The following is a 20,902-nucleotide window of genomic DNA, read 5'->3' on the forward strand; positions in this document are numbered from 1 at the left end:
AATAAGTTTTTTGAGAGGTCTATTTGTAAAATAAATTTTCAAAAAGAATTATAATGTGAAAAAAGGTGGACTCCCTTTCCTTTGCGCGCATTTTTTTTTTGTCAGGAAACAGCAGGAGAGGCTCCTACTATGGTAATATATTAAATAAGGGAAAGATATATACAGAGAAAAAGGAAGAAAGAAAAAAGAAAATATGTTACAGGGTTATTGCCCTTTGTGCCCATGGAAGACGTGTGACCCTGCGTGTGCAGCGTGAGCTGGGGTGGAGCTGGACTTGGTCTCGGCAGCGGATCAGCGAAGACGCTAGCTGCTCTATCGGCCTCCTGGACCAGGTGCACGGTGCGCCGAGCTGCGAAGGAGACGATAGGTGAAAGAAATAAAAAAGGGAGAAGAAAGAGGGGGTGAAAGGGAAATAGAAAAAGGGAGAAATGAATAGAGAAAATGCAGGGAACTTTCTGCAAAGATACGAAGTTTGAGCCATTTTTAATTCCGGATTCGAAAGGAACTCTATACCTCCGTCCGTACAATACAGGAGGAAAATGGCCCTGATCAGCATCAGGGCAAGTACTATAATACTCCATATGTTGCCTCTAAGAGTGTCACATTGGATTGAGTGACAAGGTGGAGGAGAGAAGTGAGTAAGAGATGATAAGCTACCCCTAAATCAAGAGACAACCTCCACACAACTTTCAAGAAGGATGTGAGAGTAGTAGAGATATTGGTTTTTGTGTATTAGAGGTGACATATTGTATGGGTTGCCTCTTAGTTTATAAGTAATAATATGGATAAATTTAGAGGTGATAGTCACATCTACCATAACACTTGCCCTCAGTGGCCCATGGATAAGGGCATAACACTTGCCCTTAGTGGCCCCATGGATAAGGGGAGAGTCGGAGAGATACAAGTCTCGGGTCGTTGCTTCTCGGCGTAGTGGGCACCGATCGATCTCGTCTCCTCCCGAGGCGGCGTGGGCGTGGCGATCGAGGCGAGCCGTTGCATCCGCCCTCACCGGTGAGCATCCGTTACTCAGCCGCAAACTATTTCTCCAAAGTGACGATCTTTTTCTTTTTTCTTCTGGAATTTGCATAACCCTAGCTAGGTTCTCTTAAAGTTCTGGCTTAATTTGCTTAATAACCAATCTTATAAGTGAGGGAGGGGGACTAATAACAGTTTTTTTTGTTCTAAAAAAAGTTAAATTTCTGTTATGTCAGGTTAGATCCGTCCTCGCTAACCCAACGCCGACGAGAAGTTTGCAGTGCTCTAGTATGTGAAACGGATCGATTTCCATTTGAGCAGCAGCAACTGCTGCTGCTTTGTTTTGGTTGATATGGGCATGGACATGCTTGTCTCGGCAGCATTGGAGGAGGTGTGCGCCCGCCTTTCGCTTGGTCTCCCAGTAACTGAGATGTGGACAGCACTCTCCAGCGTGTTCAACATGGCCGGCCTCCCAATGGACCTGGCCGTCAAGCGTGTCCTCTTTGCCCGTCTCATTGCACTCCCTGTCATCAGCCTCGTGGTTGAGGGGGTGCTCGCCCACCCGCCACGGATGGACATGGAGGAGGCTGAGCGATATGGCGCACGACTGCTTGCGAGCCGTCCTCTCAGGGACAACTTCCTTGGGATTTATGACCACAGGTGCTCTGCTTCCAAGCTGAGTGACATCCAGAGGAAGACGTTAGAATTGATCGGGGCAAGCAGGTGCGCTCTCTTGTTTAGCATAATTTGAGCAAATCATAATGATTCCTAGTACGTCTTATTTGTTTTTTACTTCCTACTGTTGCATATTATTGTTGTTGAGTTCCTAGGATGATGTCTTTCTGCAACCAGTACATAGGAATTTCGGATAGCCGGTATGGACATTTAACTCAAAATATGGTGCTGCAATGTAATCCGATGTCAACATAATTAACAATGATTAATTTCTAATGTCTTAAAATATTCTCATGTTGATTTTGTCTACTATTCTTCTTATAAGCACATTGAAGTTCCTAGAAGCTAGAACCTCAACTGTTGGAAATCAAAATTGTATAAGTAGTGATGAGTTTGATAAGAAAAAAAAAGCAAAACGAGGACTTCGATAAGAAAAATGCTCAGTGCAGTGCTAATCGCTGATACAGAATGCCCTGGCTGAGGGACTCCCACACCATTTTTTTTTTTTTGGCATCAGACGCCCACAATAGTTCACTGTCTGCCTGATCAAAGTGCTACACCATCAGTTTGCCGCACATTTTGGTTGTTAGGTATGCATTCATCTAAATTTCCTTAAGCCACGTGTGCTCGCTGCCAGACTCCTAGTACAGCTCACTTGCTTACATACCATCTCACCCTCCCACTGCTTGCTGCCACCAGTCTATCACCATGTCAGTAACTAAGCCCTCTAAATAAGCATAGTGTAGTTAGTTCTAAGCTGGGAAGATCTGCCAAGCTATCCCAAAGATCATCAGGAACATCTGTGTTGCTGCAACTGGACTTGGTACTCCCATCAAGGTCCATGATACATGTTTGGAGCCCATAAAATCCAATCTCCTCAAGCATCCTTTTGTCCATCTGCATGCACAGGTGAAAAAAACGTCCCTACTGGTTGTCATGATGGTAAATTTTCATGCCAGCTAGAGCTTAGAAGTGAAATAAAATTACCGCTTTAAGAAAAGTATTCCAGGTACTAGTATATACTGAAACAAAGAATACACACAGGTGATGATGCTTATCCTTTGTCTAGATTCTTGAAATTGACTGGGGTGGTATGTTATCTCATTGCATGTGCCTTTTCTAGTTATTCTAATAGAACTAAAACGACAACAGTAGTAGTCCATTGCACATGGAGATTCATGGCAAAACATATTTAGCAACCTGCTAGCTAGTTGCTGCCAAGGTAAAAAGTGATCTTGATGTTTCAGGTCCTCATTGGCTTAGGAAGCTTCAAGTTCATTTCTTAAGTTTAACCATGCATATCTATGGGAATGTGGCGCGCTAAAGTGTGGACTTATTTACACCCTATGTATTTTTGTGAACATCAGCATGCATTCCAGTTTTCTGCTCATTAGCATAATTAACTTTTTCGAAGGAATATTTGTTATCCTTTCTTGGTTGGCCGTATGTGCTTCATTCCAAAATACGTGTATAGGAAAGAAGTATAATGCCTTTGATATTCCTTTTTTCAACAATAATGCCTTTGTTTGATAATAATGTGCGTAACTTCTTATATTTGTCATAGGACTTCTGGTCTCACACAACGCAGTCTAAGCAAAGAGGCCGAGATAAAAGGAAACAACTTCCATTATGTTGTGAAGACACTTAAGTCGCAAGGGTTAATTGTTGGAAAACAAGCAATTGCAAAGATTAATACCCAAGCTAAAAGGAAAGCTGTTTCACAGGATAAACATGTCATCAGCACAAACTCATTATATCTCTCAAGATATGCGAAAAACTTGAATATGAACTCATACCAAAGAATTGAGATTACAAAGCCCAAACTTGAGTGCAATGAAGAAACTAACATAGATGCCTTACAAGAAGATGAGACTCTTAGTGTTGATTACAAGAACGATGTGTCCATTCATGATTATCTTCCAGCAATGAAAGCCATATGCGACAAACTTGAAGAAGCTAGTGGAAAGGTCAACCGTTCTCTTCCTTTTGTTTGTGCGTTGCTTTTCATTTTTCACTGTGCTAACTTTGTGCAACTATTTTCTCTATATGTAGGTTCTTGCTGTATCAGATATAAAAAAGGATCTCAGTTACAGGATGCAACCTGGGCACAGAGCATGGAGAAATGTAGGTTTGCTTGGAATCACTTTGCACATATGTTCTCTATTTACTTGTTGCTCTCCTTATGGGATGCTATTGAGATACCCTTTTCTTTAGGTACTGCATAGGCTTTTAGGTGCACAACTCGTTGAAAAAATCGCTGCCAACCTTGATGATAAGGTGAATTTAATTATTTACATTTATCGTTTTACCTTTCCTAACATATTTGCTTCTTGTTAAGGAAATTCAAGAAATTGACTTTGTATCTTTTAAAAAAGTTCAGGCTTTAAAAATCTGGTCCTTCATAATTTTAATTACACACCAGCATGATCCATTCCCTTGTTCAGATGGCGATGGAACCTTTTCTTTTGTCCAACAAAGCTGCATCCACAGTTATGTTTTCCACTATACTAATCTGAAACGGAGTGCACAAGGTGACAGAACTGAGACCCTGAATCCAAATAAAACGGTCTTATTTGAAAGACAATAAAAGCTGGACTAGAGACTTCCCTGAGATATAAAACTATGAATTGACAATTAATAACTCATACTGAAGGGAAAAAAACTGCTATTCAAGATAAAACTATGTCAACAAATCTCTATGATTGTATCAGTTGCATTCAATAATGTGATCTTTTTTACCACTGCAACAACCTATGCAATATTTTATTTTGAAACTGCAATGAAAAGCGATAATACAATCTGTTAGGCATGAAAGGTGTTAATTACTATGCAGTACCCTTTGTGAGCTGCAACCATTTTATGCTGTTGCATACTTCATGCACCTACAAGCTGTATAAATCATTCCCTTTTCCAGATTGTTCACTGCTTACGTCTTCTGAAGAGATTTAATCCAGATGAGTTTAAGCCAAAAGGTACAATCTCAAACTACAAACTTGGCAAGAAAGGCCTGGAAACTGATCAAGTCATGGAGCTTCCATTAGACAACTGTATATATGATATGATCGATGCTCAAGGGCCAAAAGGCATAACCCTTATTGAGGTACCTCTCTGGACCTTTCAGCGGGGGAACTTTGGTGTAATATTCTTTTTTAATTATATATGCTAAATTTCTTCACAGCAACAAGAGTGCCTTCATATTCCTTGTTTCCAGAGTGCTATTCAGCATAATTTAATGATTGAAAATATTCTTCATCTAACTTCCTCTGAGCTATTTGCGAACATATTGAAAATATTATCGAACAAAAAAAGAAATAATACCTCCCAAAAAACAAATTAACATTTACAGAAGGTCTGTGGCTCCAAGCTGCCCCACTGCCCAATGAAGGTTGGAATAGACCTTGCCACCACTTTTATAGTTCGTTTTTGTCGTTGCAAGTTTGGTATTTTTTTCTCTAGGTTGTGACTGAGAGGTTGGACACAATTGCAACAACGACTGGGACTGGGTGTGGCGGTAGGTCGAGGGTTAAGGCTGCAACATTAGTTGAGCATAGTGGTTGAGGCATCAAATGGGCTGCTGCTGTGGAGCATCTGTGGTGTCGGCACCAAGAATAATGGCGAAGGCAAGAGGGCATGGTGGAACTGCTGCCATGGAGCATCTTTGTGGTGTTGGTCAAGAATAATGGTGAAGGCAAGAGGGCATGATGGAGCATGGGTAGTGATTGAGCAGAACGGAGGAGATTGTGCAGGTCGTAGGCAATGATAGCAGCTTGACATGTTATTGTGATATGACTTTTTCTTATCCGTGTTGATGCTTGTGCATGAATCTAGTGAGCTAAAATTGTATGCGCTCAAACAAATTTGATAGAAGACTTCAATATCATTCTGAAGACCTTTGTGGTCAGCGACTCAGCGTTGTTATCCCTCAATATGGGAGTTTCATAAGCAATATAACAATTCACACATTTTGAAACTATTGTTTCCCTAATGGGCCCTTATCATTTCAAGCTAGTTGTTGTTGTTGTTATTTGGGGTTGGGAGAGGGGGGGTGGTAAATTCACTCTGGTCTAGGCTAGGGCCTGTGCGTACAGTTTCCAAATAATGATCATATACTCTATGTCTTGAAAAGAGCCAAAATTGTGATCTTGCTATCTTCAAACTATATAAAACATATCGTCCACATGTACACCTGTCCACAGTTGTTTATGATGTAATTGTTTTTTTACCATTCTAGAAGTCGCACACATGTCTACATAAATCCATCCACACAAGGTCAGCATACAGCGCACCAGCACCAGGGATGACTTGCTGTCTGTGTCTCACCAGGGGTTAAATCTCCAAAATAGATTTCAAGCCTAGCCGCTATGAACCACAATGGTCCTGGTGACATGACTGTCGCCGCCTCAGAAACTTGTGATATGTATAGTGTGCTTCCAAATGATGGAGTAGAGACTCAAAAGAGGGAAAAAACACTCTTTATGTAGTAGAATTGTAGAAATATGACCTTTGATAGAGTCTATACATCTGAGCTATCAGTAATCTCTCTATCTTATATCTTATGGGCAAGCAAATGCAAGCCTATGACTATCCGGTGCAGCTTATCATGAGATGTTAGCCAGTTTTAGTCCTGCGCTGATTCTGTGTTGTATTTGGCTCATTTCTAGCATCATAACTTTTTTTTTGTTTGAGCTGCATTTCTAGCATCACAAGCATTTCTTTGTTTTTGTTTGAGCTACAATGGCATTAACTAATTTATTTCGTCCCGAACTTAAATGAGATAGATATAAAATTCTTGCAATGACATTATCCTTCTTGGTGTAATCCCTAATGAAAATAGGCAAAACTCCCTGTCATGAAGACAATAATATATGGGCACATAAAGTTGGTTGAGTGTTGTTTTCTTTTCTCTAGTATGAATACATTTTTTCTGTTGAGGAAATTTCTTTGTTCATATTTGAGCTTTTAGAACCTAAGTATATTTATTTGAGATCCATCACAGCTGTATATTTATTTGCCTTTATTATTTTTATATTATTGTTGTTGTTTATTGAAATCAGCAACTCTTGTTCTCATTAATTTCCAATCAGCTTGGCAAACGTCTTGGGGGAAAGTACAACAATTCGAAAGAGCTCCATGATCGAGTATCATCTATGCATGATAGATTCAATCTGACTGTGGAGGTTGAAGTCGTTGGCAAAAGTAAACAGGGCAGAGTTTGGACTTCAAAAAATTTTTCGCTGTACAATGCTACTCTGCGAAATTGTGATGTGCCAGATGATCATGACTATTGTTCAGTATGGCCTCTCATTCCTTCTGAAGAACCGACTTCTGTTAGCCCATATGGTTTTGTGGTTAATAACAAACTCTTGTTTGAAGAAGATTGTCATGATGAACCACCCGTACATCGTCTCCTGAATAGCCATGAAGCTTGTGTTGGAGTTTCTCAACCAGTTGAACAAGGTACATCATTCTAAATTCCTGTCAGTTCTTTTTTTCTCTCTCTAAAATAGTGACACGATCATGCATTACAATGGGCCCATATGACTGGGAATAGGCTGGGGGTGTGCATGTAGGATAAAACACATGATCCAACTTTTGTTTTTCTGTTAACCAACCACTTGGTTTTCTATCTTGTTTATCTGAAGAGGTGTTGGTACAACATGAGGGGAGGGTTGGACGGATGATTCCCCTTTTTATAGTAAGAAATTGTGCTTAGTGTTTCTTTGGAAACTACTGTGCTGCTGTAAGAGCTTGTGGTCTCTGTGCCCATAGATCCAAAAGGCCCATAGAAAACCTAGAGTTTCAATCTTTGATGCATGAGCACCTTATTGAAATCAACAGAGTAGGACAGAGTACAGTTTTGCTCAATTAAGGTGATCCTTTTTTTTTCTTTCAGATAAAGTTGCCTTTCAGAGGAAGAGGCATTGCTGGCCCACGTCAATTTCTGATGATCGAAGACAGAAAAGGATTATTCACATATTAAAGGTTGCTTGCTTACCTGTCAATCAATATTCTTGTATGAACTATCTGCCAAAATACCGATGTGCTGGAAATCGCTGTTCTTTTCCCTTTGACTTTCTACGAGCTTCATTTGCAGCATGAAATTTAGTCAGAAGTTGCTTTTGTCTTGAGATTTTATAGGATCATAGGATTGTCTGTGGCTTGTTTATACTTCTAATTGCATTGTTAGTGCATACGTTAGGTATGCAGATATCTGCAAGTGGTATCTGTGCATTAACCCTCCACTTTATAGGAGCACCTTACATACTTCCAATTGCATTCTCTATTCATACTAGTACGGTGCCTGTGTATTGCTATAGATCTCAAATAAATATACCATGAAATTTGATGTAGCAAATCCAACATAATTATCCTTGAAACATATATAATTAATAGAATCAACTTACAATTACACGTACACATGTTATATGAATACAATATTTTACAAAAAAACATCTTGCAAACAACATTCATTTCTACACAAATCTATCCACAAAAGATCTCAACCGAGTGGTTGCCATAGAACTGTTACACACCATCAGCAGCTCCTCCTTTTAATTAGTTAAGAGGTGGTGCTGTTTATCTACAAGTACTTTGTGCAACTTGTATCCCTTTTAGAGGACTTTAGTCAAATAACCTTCCGGCCCAATCATTTGAAACTGATTTTTTTTGGATAAGTTCTTCATGCTTCGTTGACACCCTTACAAGTTACTTTATGCTTCGTTGACACCCTTACAAGTTACTTTACCGTTCAAACATTGTTCCTTTTTTTTTCTCACTTGCTATGTCTCTTGAATCTCATGAAATTGTGGTACATTAGCAGCTATGAACACATGGGTTCCCACCAGGCAGTTTGTTCTGCCCTCTTTGCTTTACTCATCTGCAGCCTCCCTTTTCACTGTCACCACAGTTGGTAGTAGTGCAAGTCAATGTTGTTAAGTCTGCTAGAGTGCTAGTCGAACCTAGTTGTATGGGTACCTATCAGCCAGTTAATCTTGATTAGTCATCGATTAAGTCCAATTAGTTGCGGTGGCTGGTTGGCTAGTCGAGCAGGATAGTCGTTCTGCTTACTTGCCTAATCCAGGATGCATATAGCATAGTTGTATAAGTAGTTGACTACTGCTACTAGACTGCACCAAGTGCACAGACACAGAAAACACAGTAAATTGGAAAGCAAAGCAAAGCATCAGGCATGGCCACCTAGTTGTCCAGAGTCCAGATTCAGACTCGATAGACTCCAGAGCAGCAAATAAAAGAAATTGCTGAAGGACATATTACTTACTAGGATTCCTTTTATCTCTATCTCTTATTATTAGGCTTTGAGAAGCAATCACCTTCGGACCTCTCGTAGATTATCAGCTTGGCTTTGCTCATCACCAGTCACCGTCTTCCATAGAACGTTTATTGAATATGGACCTTAGCCTCATATCTTCCTTTATGGCAAACAACTCGGCTGGATTCAAGTATAGGGTTGCCCCATGCAGCCTTTTGCTCCATTTGGTTGTCCCATCTCTTGCCAAAGTAGCACAGTTCCTCTTTGAGTAAATTTCTATTGTCTGTCAAAGAATGCTTGATGGATCTCTTCGCAATATCCATGGCTGGCATGATGTCAGGAGCTGCTGGTGTCTCATCACCATATTCTGTCCCCAGGAAATGAGAACTGGCTGTTTAGCTCATACAATATTCCACTAAAGTCCAAAACGGCATGAAAAGGACAATGCTCTCAAGTCTCAATCATCTCCTCTTCAGTACTAGTTGACAACTAGTCGTCCATCACTTAGTCAGATGACTAGTTGTAATTGGTCCCTGATTAGTCAAACGACCAGGTTTCTAGTCGAGCTAGTTGCCTCGGAGTGCCAAATCAAGATCCAGAGACCAATAACCCGATTCATCATGACTTATTGGATGATTTAATAACATTGGTGCAAGTAGCTATACCTGTGGTAGGACCATGCATTATGTGATATGAGAGACAATTTTATGGCTGCTAATCTGTCAAGATGTGATGATAGACACAAGGAATTTGCAATAAAATGATAAGAACACTGTATGTGGATTTACTATATCATGATTTGTGGGGATGTTAGTTATCCAAAATGTATAGGAGAGCCAGTTACATGCTTGAAGTATTTTTTTTTTATTTAAAATCTCCAGGTTGTGGCCTCTATCTCTGGCATGTTTGACCCTACTTTTCTGATGTGGCAGCTAATGATTAGTTAACTGTTTCATGTTTTTCATTTATACAAAACTAGATTAACTGTTTTATATCATTTTGTTCGTTCAAACAAGGATGGATAAAGGAGGGCATACTAGTGTGGTTACAAGACAATAATATCCTAAAGAGAGTTGTGAGAAGCATTCTCTGTGCGCGCGTGCGCTTCACTTTCATGTGCATGCATGGTGTATATACTCCCTTGCATGTCTGTCTTCATCTTTTATAACAACTTTTAGTTTCCGTTTGCAGAAACATAGTTTTGTACTGATGGTGGAGTTGCATAAATGGTTAGAGAGAGTTGAAAAGGAAAATCGGAAAATATTTGACAGGAAGACATTGATTCACACTTTGGATAAGCTTCAGCAAGAGGGTACTTGTAAGTGTATTAAAGTTAATGTCCCTGTGGTTACAAACTACGCTGGCAGCCGTTCCATATTGATGTAATACTGAATTCTTCTGTTAAAGTCATGTCACCGGAACTCATGGATCAAATTAGGAACAGACTAAGAAATTTTGATTCTCAAAGTCGTTCAGGTGCAGCAGCTAAACTGAAGCAAAAGCAAGATACAGCTGCCATACATGGCTTGAGGGTTCAACGCAGAGTCAAAGTTAAAAAAATATCAATATCAGAAGCTATTCATGACAACGGATTCATAGGTGCAAAGATGATTCGGGCAATATTGTTACATAAATTTCTGTGGGTATATGTTAGTGGTTTGCCAAACGGGTCCAACGACTGTGTCAAAGAAGGGTAGCATTATGACAAGAACCTTGATCAATCATGTCTGTTATTTTCAATCACAGCAGCTATAAAGAAAATGCCTCTTGAACTCTTTCTACAAGTTGTGGGATCAGCAAAGGTTCATACCTTGATAAAAAAGTGTTCTCTTGGAAAAACACTTTCAGAGATTCCTACCGACATATACAATCAGCTCATGGATACTCATGCCAAGGGCCGACTCTCGCGCCTAATAAATATTTTAGATAAACTCAAGGTAATATTCTTTGTCTTTGGTGTTTGGCTGTTTGCAATTATTATTTTGAGAATTGTTAAATTAAATGTATTGTATAGCTAGCTGTGTATTTCTTCTGTTCTAGAGGGTGTTGTCTGCACATTTATACATTTCCATTTGTGCAACGAAAATCTCAATCATTAGGCGTGTTCTTAAAACTGAGATTGCAGGACTGGATTTCTTTAGGTTGATATTTTCCTGCTGCATTTATCTTGTTATACCAATTCCTCTTCATGTTTAATGCAATTCAGTTTGCATGCTATCTTGACTTATCTAGCACAACAAACTTAAAATGACCATTTTTTTGGGCTATATATGCTAGTTGATCGGACTTCTAAATGGATACATAGAGGATTCTAATGTGCAACCAGATGATTTGCCTACTCATTCGCTGGAGCTCAGGCCTTACATCGAAGAACCTACTCCAAGGATCATTCTGTCATCACACGTTAATGGAAACCATTGTCCAAAATTTCGACATGATTTTCAGCTTTCAAAGCTGGAATCTGTCGATACTTACTGGGAAACATTAAAGTACAGTTATGTAACAGCAGGCTTGGCTGAGACAAGTGCCTTCCCTGGCTGCTGCATCCCTGAGGTTTGTCATCAATGCTACATATTGTTGCACTATCTTTATCTTTTCCTTCTTGAAAGTTTTAGTTGGAGGTGATGCTGTGTCCAGCCACACCCCCTACACCTGAAGCAATTTTCTGGATGCACATTTATAGACATGTTTGTGCCTTTTGCAATATCACTAGTTAAATGCCCATGCTTTGCTACAGATAAAATATATATTAATATTTGCTACAACAAATGTTTTTTATGATATGTGTTATCAATTTTTCTTGTAAGAAATACTCACCTTAATTTGACTTTATATGTGTATATATGCAGAAAATTGCATTCTGTAATGAGCATATATAGGAGATTGATTGATCCAATGTGTCCATGCATGTGATTTGTTTTTAGATTTGAGTTTTTTTCTTCACAGTTTAAACTTGTTCATTGGCAATTCATGGGCATGATGCTTGTTACCTAATAATAATGATATCTTACAATTGCTTATCTAAATTTACTGAACACATTCTTTGTTATCCCTTCATGCACTTGGAGAATGCTTGTTTTCTCAAATTTGGGCTCCTGTACGGGGTATTATCATTTGCTAACTGGTAGAGTGATTTTTACAAGAACCTTTGTATCATTCTCTATGTACCCCTCCATTTCATACATTATATCCTTTCTTTTGTTTGGCTGTTGCAAAATATACTGCATATTCGAACCTTTCTACTAAAACGTGCAAGTTCCATTTGAATGAGGAGTGCAGCTTGCATGCATATCATATCATAATTGACCTCAATACCAATACTATTTGGCACTGATGATGGTGCATCAAGAGGTGCAACATTGTATGGCATAAGTTAACCTCCCAAGGCCACATCGGATCTTTTTACTCTTAATCTTCAAAACGAATACGAGAAAAAAAAACACTAATTGAACACTCGTAGAGAAAATTCCTCGAAAGTGTTGCTGAGCATCAGCAGCAACAACAACAAAAGGGTTTAGCAGGTACGTGTGATTGAAAAATTACCTCAGTCTAGAATTTGCCTACCAAGTTTATCAGATGGTGATTTTCCAACAAAAATTTCCAAAACATCAAGCAAAGCCCTCAAAGTAGCATAGAACTTTCTCATTTCAACTGCTCTAGATCCCATCCTGATCAAAATAAAATGGCCATTAGAAATATTAGTGTGCACAAGATGATTTTTCTATGCTTATCATAATACTAATAGAATGTTAGCACAAGAGCAATACAATGATGCAATATCGTTTTCATCAAACAAGGTTCCTGAAAGAAATAGCAAGTGGCACAAATAATCCCCACTGCAGAACTAGTTGTTAGGCCAGCAAGGCACATCCACTGCTTTTATGCACATTAAAGCTTGTCTGTGCAATTGTTGATGCGAAAAACACACACTGGCCTAGAAGATCTGCTTAACTCCTGTGCAGGTCCAAAATCTTGCTTTTAGGTTCATGAGCGTGCCAGTTGATTTGATCCTGCAATCAACAAGAATAAAGACAAGAAAACCGCGGTTTATTCCATAAACGATAGCCGATCGGCTAGTTGCCGATAACATATCATTTATTTTCGAGCCGATGTCATATTGGAATCGATCAGCAGCAATGAATGAATAAGATAAAACTAAATCTACTCGATCGGCTGTAGATATTAACAACATATAATCTTTACTTCAATACATACTTAAACTAAATGATTGGGATAGATCGGTCGTCATGCCGAGACAGTATAAATCACTTAAGTCGAAATATATATTAAAATAATGATTATATAGGTGTTTATAGCATAGCCGATCAGATAGATCTAGCATGTATCGGCTAATACTCCGATACCACTTTATACTAAGATATCAAAACAAGCAAAATACATTAAACAAGAAGCCTAATATACTTTAATGTAATAAGTCTTAATAAAAAGGGAGATTTAGCATAACAATCAAGCATATAAGATAAAAATAGCTAAATCAGGTAAGATCGGCTGAAACTCCGACACTATCTCTATCAATGATCATGAAACAGGCTAGATACCACAATTATATATAGAACTTCATAGATCGAACTCAACAGATGCAGCATTAAGCATAAAGATAACTGTAAGATCTAAACAAGATAATGAAAACCTCTAAGAGATGGTTGATACATGATATAATCTAGATCAATAACGAGATTTAACTCTATCGGCTACTTTCTAGTAATAAAAACTAGCCAATTGCAAGTTATATAGCGCAACTGATAAAGATTATAAAGTATATATGATAACTCGACGAATTACATAAACAAGATTAGAGTGTCATAAAGATGGAAGCACTAATCCCGAGAACGCAAACCGCCATGACAAGTTTACCTCTAGTTGAAGATCGAATCGATGCAGCTCAACCCGAAAGCAAGAACTCGTCGAAATAGAACGAAAGTAAAAAGGGTGGCGATGCGCCGAAAGTGTTACTGAACTGTTGTTGTTTAATTACAGGGGTTCGGGTCATATTTATACTCCCTCCATCCACCAAAAGTTACACCTATTTCACATTTGAGTTTTTCTAAATAAGTTTCCTATTTGTAGTCTATGCATTCAATACTTAAATGAAGAGATAAATTAAATGTTTTATTAGAACCCAAGGAGTCATCTAAATACTCATTGGTTGAATGCTTGCATTCACTCATTGATTTTGTAACATCCAAGGTGATTTAATTTTTCCTTGGTCTTGGTGTTAAAAGTAATATGTGTAACTTTTGTGGATGGAAGGAGTAGCCGAGATACATAATATGTCCTCGCTTGACACGACTCTTATCTCTAACAAACTCTAAGATACACATAAGTCTTTACGGCAGACCTTTGCCCAAAACATATCTCTAAGGAAATTACATAAAATATCCTAATTAATAGGTACAATTGCCTATCTGAGAGCCTATCTCCATCGTGGCTATCTCCATCGTGGCAATCCTTGTGTAGCACGTTGATCGATTCTAGAAGCAATTTTACAACTGTCTTCAACAGAATCGTTTGTATCGGCTGTCCTCTGTCCGATCCATCTCAGCCGATGCATACTCCAGCCGATGCCTTCGCAGCCGATGCAGACTCTGTTCTTCGAATCCAACTCTTTGCTGAATCCGCTTTGATTCCAATGCTGGACCTGGTTCATATCTTACCAAATTTGGTCGTTAACAGCAATTAAAGAGAGGGCATATTCTGTACTGAAAGTTCTCGACTCCAGGAGCCTCTCCTGCTCACGTTGCATATCAGCAACCCGGTGCCGACTGTTATACTCTTGATAGAAGTTCCAGAGGACTTGCATGTCATTCTGTTGGAACTAAGTAGAGAGAGACATATAGTCCGTGATGGTTAGAAGCATACCTTGATTACAGAAGCTAAACCTGTCTTGAACTGATAAACTCCTTGGCCATCGCTGCTGGGGTCAAGGTTCTGTTCCATGTTGTATGCTTGCTCACAAACTAGAGAGCAAGGAGAAGAGATTATGAGTCAGTCGGTTCAAGTGTTAACCCTAAACCCCAAATTCGGCGGCGGAGATAGATGCAAGAGGGAGAGGAAGCAAGGGAGGGAGGAGATATAAGCCTGCAAGCTAGCACTCCTCATTCAAATGTTAATAATTGACCTCAATGCACAATCTTGACTGTTGCTATCAACTATTTCACTGTTATCTTCAATGATCGTCTGCTGCAGTTCTGCTGCCTCCAATGTGGCTTTGCAACCCAAGTTGGCTAGTTCCATGTATCTTGACACTATTTCATGTTTGTAATGTCCTTTAACTATATATATATTGTAGCTGCAAGCATGTTATTAGTTGGTGAAAATTTTCCGGTAGTTAATCCTGCTTTTTTATGGGTTCAACTGTTATGCCCACTGTAAACAATATTGGCTGGCATTGGCTATTTTGCTAGCTTATTTAGGTCTGTCAGGCCTTAACTGTCAACCTTTTATTTTCATCTGTACATAATAATATGATACTGTCCATATAGGTTTCTCATCCACGTTCATGGAGCTCAGTAAGAGTAATGACTACTGACCAACATCTGGAATTACAACAGCGTCTCATGAATGAAAGTGAGACGAAGTTTGCCACACGATTGCAAAGGAGTTGAATCTCTCTTTGCAGCAGGTATGTGTTTGAAATCCCCCATTTTCCAGTTGGAGATTCATAAGGATTACTTTGTTTATTTAGTTTACCTTTTCTATTCTTCTTTTGTGCTAATTCTTGTAGTAGGCCACTTGACCTATTAGATACTACCTTCATGGATCCGTCCCCAAATATAAGGGATTTAACATATTAACTAAGGGTATATATCTAGAGAAAACATCAAAAACATTGGGAACTATGAAAATTCATCCAAAAACATACTTGTACATTTTAAAAAAATTGGGAAATCTATGCCTCAACTATGATATACATCCACGCAAAAGTTGATTCAAAGTTCTCATGAAAATGACAAATTTAGGTTGCATATGCGCTAGATGACAAATGCTTTCACATATAACATATGTATAAATAACCTTTTTTTTCCGCGTTGTATAAGGGTTTCATGCATATTTGTGAAAATTTGTATGGACTTAGAGCCCTCATGATGAATGCAAGTGCCATTTATAATAACATTTGCTTACATCATTCTTTTCTAATTAAGAATTTTTACATTGCTAACAATCGTTTTACTATCCCAAATTTCCAATTGCAATCTTTTATGGCTGATTTGTTTTTAGTCTGTTTCTGAGTAGTATTTTTAATTTTGTACTGTCACTATCTATGGTTCCCCTCCAATATCACTGACTGGACCGGATTGATTTCTGCTTATATAGGTGCTATGTGCTTCCTCCAGGCAGCTTCATGGACAGGCAAGTATGTCTGGTACACAGAATCAGCGAAAATTTAGTTCTCGATCAACCTCTCAGAAAAGGAAGCGATCTGCTATTGAGATTAGCATGAAGTTTATAAAGCAAAAGGCTGAAGCTAGTGGATCAGCTGAACAGAGGAAAGAAATAACAGATATAATCTCTTCAACATCCACTGAAAGGGGATTCCCGGAGCATGCGAAATTGTCTAGACATTCCAGTTCAATCCATGAAAGTAAAAGCATGCCAATTCTCTTCAGATCTCATGAAAATGTCATTAAATTCAATGAAGCTGAGATTACTAAAAGAGGTGTATGCAAGTCCTTGGCTATTTCCAATGCATTGGAGCTCCTGAAGGTGTTTTTTCTTAGCTCATCATCGGGGTCAGAAGTGCAAGCTACATTAACAGCAACGTTCCAGCTTTATTCAGAGCGCGAAATTTTAACTGCTGTTTCCTTTTTGAGAGAGAAGAATTTCTTGGTTAGTACGCTTAACTTATTCATCAATATATCAAGTCTCATTTGTTTATTTCTTCACTCACACACGACCTCAGACGTTTTAATCTGTAGTAGCCCCCTTGTTGGGACCTGCACAAGTAAAACAAATATATTGACAATATCATGTTAGATTTAAAATCTTGCATGTAATGTGCAGCTTTATTAACTATAAAGGTTTTTTCCCTAACTTCTTGCCGTGAGAAAACTATTTGTACATATAGCAGTTTCATAGGATTAAATTGGATTGTGGTCTGTTCACAAACCACCCACCATTAGGGAGTTAACTTCATACAGAACCTAGATGCACTAAATAGGTTTGCCTTTAGTGGATGTCGATGTTTTTGCTCTCCTGCTGATGGTTGGAAATATGTTGTAAGCCAAGTATAAATGTGATTACTCCTTCCATTCCAAAACACAAGCATTTCTAGGATTTGAAATTTGTTCCACAATATAAGCATTTCTAGGGCACTGATTCCAATGCACGGAAATCCATGCATTTTCAACCAATCAGGTGGTTCGTAGGGGTATCTAAGCAATTCAAAATTCAAAAGTTGACCTAAGGTTGACAAAGGGAATCTTCCCCCTCATCCTTTATCTTTGCTCAACAACCTATAAATGCTTTATATTTTGGAACGGTGGGAATAAGTTACATATATAAATGCTTATACTTTGAAACGGATGGAGCAGTCACATATTCCTCTTGTTTTGCAGGTTACTGGAAATGGAATGAAACCTGCAACCCTTTCTGGAAAATTTTTTATTGACGCTTCTCGTTCACCCTTCCCATTTGGTTCAGGAAAAAAGGCTTCTGAGTTTTTGAAATGGCTTATAGGGCAGCAAAAGAATACTACAGACAGTACAGTTTATTTGTATCCAGATCTACAATGTGGGGAAATTGTTCACCTCTTTTCTTTGGTGTTTTCAGGAGAGCTGCTCATTTCACCTTCCTTGCCAAGTGAAGGAGTTGGTGAAACTGATGAGCCTAGCAGCTTCAGACCTTTCATCAAAGATTCCAGTGAATTGGATGACTGTACTCACAAACGCAAGGCTGTGGAGTTAATAAGCAGCAAGAGTAAGAAACGCAAACCTTTGCCCAAGATAGATACTGACTTCTGCTATCGTCGAGAGAAAGGTTTCCCTGGTATCCAAGTGGCTTTGAATCAAGAGAGGATTCAAACAAGCAATCTCATGCAAGTGTTACATCATAAAGAATGCCTCATGTTTACTTTAGCCAGGGAAATGGGCAGCAAGGATGTTGATTCTCAGGTAGAAAGGTCTGAAATGTTAACAGATTTAAACAACTCAAGTTCATTTCGCTGTTTATTATCTGCATCTCATTTGGAGAATTCTTATACCGGATGGCCTTGGGATGCTATGAAAATATATGCCGAGCAGTTACCATCATTATCTTGTAGTATTCTTTCTTCTGATCTGTTCAGAAATGCATTTTGTATTATTCACCAAAGTGGTGAACAAGGAATTAATTTGAGGGAAATTTCGCAGGCATTGCATCCACTAGGTACTCTTTATTCTCATGAATATAAATAGGTGTAGTTTTTGTAGAAGTTGTTGCATAAAGCTACATCTTTTTTTGCTAGAATTCATTTTGTTTGTTTTTACCCCTGCAGGAATGCAATATATCGAATTGGTTGTTGATACCCTTGAAAGATTTCAGCTGGCCATTAAGGTAGAGAGGTGAATATGTGTGAAGTAGATTGGTGTATCTGTTTTTATGTATCATTACTCTCTATTGATGGATTTAATAAAATTCACTTCATATGTAGTAGTACTTGGTTGTGGAATCTATTGTTTGCTTTTCTTTCTTCCTCTTTTGGCTTATTCCCACTTCTCCACAAATTTCAACTGACAGATCTTTCTACTGGCATTCTCTCTTTCTATTTAGTAGGATCAATAATTGCAAGGTTATGAGATTTAAAAAATTGTCCAAAATTCGCTAGAAGTTGTAGAACATCGTATTTTGAAGATTGTGAAAGAGGTAAAAACCACAGGTATTTGAACTGGAGGGAGTATATGACACTGATTAATAATGTACTAACATACGACTTCATTCTGCCTTCTTGGCCGCGCTTTCTTTGGTTGTTATTCAACCACATTAATTAACATATACGAGTCTGAATTTTGTCAATGGCTTCACAGGTCAATGCATATGATGGTGTGCAGATTGTTGATTCATTACATAAGCCAAAATATCATATAACCACACTTGCTGAATACAGTCAATGCAACTGTTTGTGAGCTCCGGTTTCTGAGACAGAATCAACTGGGGACACCAGAAATATAATGAAAGAGAAGTATGCTGTGCCTATTAATTTGCAGGAAACTGTAAAAAAGCTTGGTGATGGACACATTGTTTCAGTTCTCAATGTTCAAAGTAAGTCAAGCTCACATTTGCACAGTCAAAGTCCTGGAGATGATGAAGGCACATCTACTTGGCACTGGGGCAGTGGTTGCTCTCATGTTTGCAAGAGCCATATTTATCATCCAATATTACCATGGCTAAATAGTGATGGAAGCATTAATAGCACTGTCTATGAATGTTTAAGTCATCGGATTATTGGATATGTCATGCAGTATCCTGGAATTATGGAGGTGTGTGTTTCATTTTATTAATTAGACCTGCTTGCTTTGTGATGATAAATTTCCAAAGATATATGCAATCGAATTCATGAGTTCTTGGTTCACTCATATTATATTTTTATAAAGAAAGTTTACTTGTTTTTGATGTACAAAATAGATTAGACAAAAATGGGAAACTCACTGATAGATCCAAGGTTATTATCTTTTCGTACAACGAAATTTCCTCACACTTAATGGTTTAATTGATGGTTTAAACATGTTCTGTTTTGTTTGTGCTTCGACTGTGCTCGTTTCCCATATATTAGTATAATGTGTATTCTGATTATCTTCATTTCTTAGTGTTCTAGTTACTTAAAACTCTCATGTGGTTAATTAAATTCTTGAATTAAAGGTTTTGATCGTTTGCTCTGCTCTACCTCTCTCAGGAGGACGTTATCAATTGGTTGGATGTACTGAATCCTCAGGTATGTTGGCTGGTAGTTTAAATAATAATAATACTCTCTCAATCTTAATATAAGATTTAGTGGTACTAGTTTGCGTCTAATCTATCGTGTACTACTACAACTCGGAGTAGTTCTTATATTTTTGAGACGGCAGCTTTCCCCCGCTAATTTGTTTTCCTTCTCCGTTGGCAGACATGCCGGACCTTGCTGGGAAAGCTGACAATTGATAAACACCTTTATGTTCGGGTGTTTGATGAACCTGTGCCTACTGCTCCGACCACGCTGCAGAATATTTTGAGGCAAGGCCACAATAGAGAACCCTCCAAGTGTGGAAGGCGGTACTTCGCTAATCCAATGAGTACATTTATGCTGTAGGGCGATGCAGATGATGGCTTGTTCTTTAGTTATTAGGGAGTAGTGTAATTAATTTAAGATTGTGTAATGTAACTTGTATTCTTTCTTTCACACCCGAAAGACCGTCTAATTTTAACCCTCGACTAATGATTAATCGAATAACATGGTTTTTGTTATAAAAAATTATATTGTTGGATTCATTAAGTATTTTTACTCCCTCCGATTTTTGATATTTGACGCTGTTGATTTTTAAATATATATTTGATTAATTGTCTTATTAAAAAAATTATGTAAATATTATTTATTTTGTTATAAGTTGGTTTATCATTAAAAATATTTTAAACCTATCTTATATGTTTATATATTTGCATAATTTTTTTAATAAGAATGGTCATACATGTGATTAAAAGTCGTGTTAAATATTCCCCTGCAGTAAATTGGTAAAAAAGAAGTGTTAAATATTAAAAAATGGAGGGAGTATTTTCTTATGCCTGTGATTTTGCAACTGTAAGCGGCATTGTGCGAGTGATTGATTATTTCAATATTTTAGGCTATGTTTGGCTACTAGGGAACGCTTCACACGGGAGAAAAATTCCACGAGGGGATTGGATCAATTTCCCAACTGGTTCGTTCGGATCGGTTATTCGGTTTGGTGGCTGGAACGCATAAATCATCTTGCCAGGCATTATGCAAAGAACATACAAAGTTCTGCAGAATTAGAA

The 20,902-nt window shown here is 38.2% G+C and overlaps 1 protein-coding gene across 1 annotated transcript; it reads left to right on the plus strand.

Annotated features, from left to right (window-relative positions):
• The first annotated feature begins 909 nt into the window (after positions 1-909).
• Positions 910-20,390, plus strand: LOC9266913 (uncharacterized). Its single transcript, XM_026023420.2, is given in 19 exon segments — positions 910-1,011; positions 1,217-1,698; positions 3,215-3,617; positions 3,703-3,774; positions 3,865-3,927; positions 4,565-4,750; positions 6,735-7,107; positions 7,544-7,632; positions 10,112-10,294; positions 10,297-10,857; positions 11,198-11,473; positions 15,424-15,511; positions 15,514-15,563; positions 16,256-16,768; positions 17,497-18,304; positions 18,414-18,472; positions 18,943-19,395; positions 19,809-19,847; positions 20,019-20,390. Coding segments are annotated over 18 exon segments (4,770 nt in total). The 5' UTR covers positions 910-1,011; positions 1,217-1,327; the 3' UTR covers positions 20,202-20,390.
• Positions 20,391-20,902: the final 512 nt, after the last annotated feature.

This window comes from Oryza sativa, chromosome 2 (assembly GCF_034140825.1).
Source record: "Oryza sativa Japonica Group chromosome 2, ASM3414082v1".
Taxonomy (NCBI): Eukaryota; Viridiplantae; Streptophyta; class Magnoliopsida; order Poales; family Poaceae; genus Oryza; species Oryza sativa.